Source organism: Verticillium alfalfae, genomic scaffold, assembly GCF_000150825.1.
Source record: "Verticillium alfalfae VaMs.102 supercont1.1 genomic scaffold, whole genome shotgun sequence".
NCBI lineage: Eukaryota > Fungi > Ascomycota > Sordariomycetes > Glomerellales > Plectosphaerellaceae > Verticillium > Verticillium alfalfae.
This window is the reverse complement of record NW_003315038.1, coordinates 143840-148643: the sequence shown is the minus strand read 5'-3', so window position 1 is coordinate 148643 and position 4804 is coordinate 143840. Positions and strand designations below refer to the sequence as shown.

Below are 4804 nucleotides of genomic sequence, written 5' to 3'. Positions count from 1 at the left end.
GGGCCGGGGTTCACAAAACAACCACCCTCCCCGCGGGGGGTCGCCGTCGACGGCCGAGGACGCGCGCCGCCCCCAGACGACGCCCCGCACGTCGCACTTTTGCGCCGGGCCCCCCGGGCCCCACGGGGTTCCTGACGGAACACGTGCTTGGCGCCGTCGTCGCGGCGCCGGGCGGCGGGGCGTGGACTGTGCGGCCGCGGCTCACGCCGTGGCTGGGCTGGGTCCGCGGCGGGTTCGCGACGGCGAGGGGCCTGTTCGAGGTCAGGGTCGCGAGGGTCGTGGCTGTTGATCGACGGGGAGACGTCATCAGGGGAGGTGGACAGGTTGTTGAGATGACGGCACCCGGAGGGACAGTGGGCGGGTTTGTGTGGGATGACGATCAGCCCGAGATTGACTTCAGAGGAGGCAAGACTGTGGCTTTCATCGTGTGGGAGGATCGTGTTGGTTCTGCGCCGCCGGTGGAAGCACTTGATGTATCGCCTGGGCGGAGGACCGAGGCCGATTGTGAGGAGGAGTGGTACCTTCAGGTCATTCTCTACCAGAATGACATGCGGCTGGTGTACGACAAGAATTTAACTGCCCTGCCATAACAACGGTTCATATACGAGGGCGAGGAGCAACTCATAATACGCATAACACAGCGCGTTGACACAAAAGTAACAAGGCAAAGCCAGATATCATTCTCGAGTCTTCATACCTCAACCAACGCCATCTGTTATCCTACCCATACACGTTATTTGAACGTCAGTCAAACCCCTGAACTCCCGTCCACAGCTAGAACAATTTGCCGCCTCGCCTTGACCCGCAGACTGTCCATCCCAGCTGTACCTGCACAACCAAAGATCCATGTATCCAAAACGCCTACCTAATACAGTAATTCACCACTCTCTGTCATAGCCAAAAATCGGTCATCAGGCTCCTCAAACCTGTAAGATCCACCCCTGAAAACACGGTCCACCTCTTCCCTCACGAATGGGTATACATCCTTCCATGCGTTGCGTCCCATCCAGCAGTCCAGATGCCCGTAGTCAGGGACCACGCGTCTCCGGTACTGGATGCCATCATCGGGGTTGCCGCCGCTGGATCCGAACACATCACACAGTGTCTCATACGTCCGCTCTGTTGCTTCTGGTGTCAAGACGGCGTTGTCACGACCCACGAAGAGCAGAAACGGGATGCCTCTGAGGCGACGGATATTCCGGTCAGTCGTGAGGCGCTGGAACAGCGGGCCGTTCGTCATGACGTGGCCGTCGAGGCCTTGTTTCATGAGGAGATGTAGTTGCGTCATGTTGACACCGCCAAAGAACCGGTCGATCTGCCGATGCGTCGCCTCATTGAGGTTCCGGTGGTTCCAGCAACGCCCAAACACGAGCGTGCATCGGTGACAGCTGGCGTTGTTGCAAATCTCGGCGCGCTCCTCTGGGTAGAAGCGCAAGACCTCATTGAGCATGCGCTGGAAGAAGCTATCATCCTTTGCGGTGCTGCAAGAGAACCAACTGCCGAGCACCGTCCTATAGGCTCTGTCCAGAGATACCGGCCCCACGAGGGCCTTGGCAGAGTTCAACCTACTCCACAGTGGGTTCATGAAGACCTGGCTGGCTGTAATACCGAGGATCCAGTCGCTCGGGATAGTCCCGTCCAAAAGGCCGGTGGAAAAGGCCACGCTGCCCATGCAGTGCGCGATGGCATAGATTTTGTTGCCCTCGGCATTGCCGTCAGCATAGTTCTCCCGGATATACTCGAGGCAAGCGCGAAGGTCCAGACGAGCGTCATACGTCGTCCAGTTGTTCTGCGCTACCATGAGCTGTCCGATGCGATGTACGGGAATGAAGACTCGGTAGCCAGCCCGCGTGAAGTAGTTGACCGCGTTGTATTGGATCGTGGGCAGCGCGTAGATCTGGTGGTCCACTGCCGCTCCAGGTATCATGATCAGGTTTTTCGTCTCGATGTCAGGGTTTGTCGACTCCCACATATGCATCTTTGTCTTGACATTGTCCTGCGCTACAATGACAAAGGACGCGTCTGTCGGCGTATCGTTGACATAGCCATTGTAGCTCACACTTGGGTATTGTAGTGGCGTGAACGGCCCTAGGAAGAGCGAAAGAGACTTGCGAGTGAAGTACGTGAGGAAGCTGGCCGCGCTGTAGGCCTTCTTCAAGAGGCTGCTCCCCGTAGGCGTCATCGTCATGATCTGCGAGAAAAAGTCGGAAGGCTGGATATGCATGATGCCCTTGGCCACGACTTTGCCGAGTCGCCACGGCTCCTCGCAGTTTTCGACTGTATCAAGGTCGTGACACGGCTCCAGGATGGTCACATACAGAGTGCTGGTAGCCCTCCAGAACTGGAACGGAGCCAGTGCCACGGACGAGTCAACAACTTTATAGCCGTGGAAGTGCAGTGTCCTGCCATCAATGCCGCGCATGTCAAAGTCGTAGGTCATGTTGCGCGTCCCTGGTGCCTTCTGGTCAAGGATGAAGAGATTGAAATCTCCTCGTTGTACCATGAACGGTGAGCCGGAGATGGCAGGGCAGACAAAAGTGCCGGTCAGCATTGCCGAGTGGTCCGGCTCCTGAATGGTCGACCTCGTGTTGAATGCTTGTACGCTGAGGAAGAAGCGTGCGCTCTCGCAGAGGCTTTTGGCCGTTCGGTATGCCAACTCATAGGTGCTACGTTTGTCGCCGGTGAGTCCAGTGTCGCGGTGCACGAAGCCAGACATGACCTCGGTAAAGCCAAAACCAGCGGCATTCGAAACCATGGCGCGTGAAATCTTGGAGCTTGCCTCCTTGATCTCCAGCGCTTCCGCATCGAGCTTTGCTTTCTTCATCTTCTGGGGTGAATATTTTGGCTCGCCAAAAAGATCAATGATACCATTGCGCTTTTCGTGGATCTTGAGGTTTTCCTGCGGATGAAGTGATCAACTGAGCGTTCCGCGAGGGCAGTGATGGTGGCGAAAGGATTGACACCGAGAGCAGCGGGAATGACGGGAGCATCTGTGGAGATGAGGGCGCCGCGGGGTTCCCCCCCTCTCTCCTGGGAAAAAAAAGCCCGCGGGTGTCGTCACGCCCGTCTCGGGGCTGCCATCACGTGCCATGCAAGCACCACTGTCAATTTGTATTAGCACGAGTCCATACCCGAGATGCCTTTCACGCAACATACCCAATGGGGTGAACGGTGACCTGCTGGTTGCCCATCAAGGCATAGAATGGGTTGTGTACAAATGTGCCGCCAACGGCCTGCGTCGCCTTGCTGAGGAGATCATGCAGCTTCTTGACCTGATCGCTGCGGCCTACGCCGAGGAATTCCAGCACGGGCTTGTCGTCTTTTAGGGTCAACATGGCTTGGCTGCCTAGTAGCGGGTGTTAGTCGCAAGTCGAAGACAGTTTCGTTTGAGGCACACTCACTGTCATGTGACATGACCAGGTATACCTGGGTGTTGTCCAAAGAACCGCCCTGGGCATAAGGCCCCAGAAACGACTCTTGTAGTTTGCGAGACTCGAGCGAACCTTCTCGCTGAAAGAATCGCCAGTAGGGGCCTGGTTGCCAGGCATCATCTCTAGGAGGGTTTGGAGGAAGGGGGCCAGGGCGCGAGGGATGGCGCCCTCTTCGATGACATAGCCGTCAAGCGGATTCTCGTGACCCGCACGATCGTCAATGATGGAGTTGATGGTCGGCCCAATAGGGTTATAAGGATTGGGGAAGGGCTTGCCAATGGCGTTGGCTTCGTAGTCGGTGTTGTATCTCGCATACAGTTAGTTTAAGGGGGGGCGGCGGGAAAGAAAGGTGGCGACACTAACCCAAAAGCTAGCATATCGCCGTTGCCGCTCATGTTCTGTCCGACACGGTCACTCATGGGAAGACCCATCTCCTTGCTTCGAAGGAGGATTTCCGTGGTTCCAACTGAGCCGGCGCCGAGAAAGACACACTCTTTGGCGTGTACCCACATGAGGTCGTCGTGAAGGTTCGCCTTGAAGTGGCCCCTGTTCCGGCCATGCCAAGCAAAGTAGATGATGTAGCCCTCGCGACCCTCAGCCTTCTTGATGTAACGGACCTCACATTCGCAGAACATCTCGGCACCCCAGTTCCAAGCATCAGCCAAGTATGTGACGAGAGTCGAGTTCTTGGATCCATCATTGACACCGGTGCAATCTTGTCCCGTCAAAGCAGAGGGCGCCATTTCAACGCCAGTGCTATTGGGACCGTTGCGGAATCGCGTCGTTTGGGGCACCATTCTGAACTTGTCAGCCATGCCGAGAGCTTCGGCCTGTTTCTTCAGAAGCTGGACCTTGGGCAGTTCGGGCCAGTCGTCGGGATATGGCATCGGCTCGAGCACTTTTCGGGCCCAATCATAGTCTGCAGATCAATCAGCTTGTGCTGGTCAACTAATAGATGGACATCACTGTTGAGGCTCCGAGGAGACTTACATTTATCGAGACTGCTAGGGTCCTTCCTAATTTCCTCAGGCCAGACCGGCATAGACAATGTCTCCTTGTCTGCCTCCAGGAAGACATTGGCGTTCATCAGACTCGTACCGCCGAGGGCTATCTAGCCGGTAAGCAAACGCGATAGATTGATGGTGAGAGAGAGGACAACATACCATTGCAAACAACCGTGTTCAATCCCCTGCCAAAGATGAGGTGGTACATTCCGGTGGGATCGCCGTTCTGCACCATGGTCTGCGGGAACCAGCCCGGAGCAAACTGGCCAGACACGTGGACCTCGTCGAGAGCGTCCAGCACGCCGGAGGGATATTCGCCAGGCACACTTCTCCTTGCCGCGCTCGAGAACGCAGACAGACTGGCGCTGA

The 4804-nt window shown here is 56.6% G+C and overlaps 2 protein-coding genes across 2 annotated transcripts in view; one reads left to right on the top strand and one right to left on the bottom strand.

Moving 5' to 3' along the window:
- VDBG_00051 (alpha-L-rhamnosidase A) overlaps positions 1-590 on the top strand; it is a gene marked incomplete at both ends in the record, with an annotated part of 2439 nt that extends 1849 nt beyond the window's left edge. Inside the window, one exon of the mRNA XM_003008324.1 lies at positions 333-590. Within this exon, the coding sequence (XP_003008370.1) occupies positions 333-590 (258 nt within the window). The remainder of the gene's footprint in view (positions 1-332) is intronic.
- Positions 591-865: 275 nt separating this feature from the next.
- VDBG_00050 (glucose-methanol-choline oxidoreductase) lies at positions 866-4670 on the bottom strand (the record flags this gene model as incomplete). Its single annotated transcript, XM_003008323.1, has 7 exons — positions 866-2899; positions 3062-3101; positions 3157-3346; positions 3398-3738; positions 3795-4350; positions 4422-4538; positions 4595-4670. 7 exons carry the CDS (start codon positions 4668-4670, stop codon positions 866-868), a joined length of 3354 nt encoding a protein of 1117 aa, XP_003008369.1.
- Positions 4671-4804: the final 134 nt, after the last annotated feature.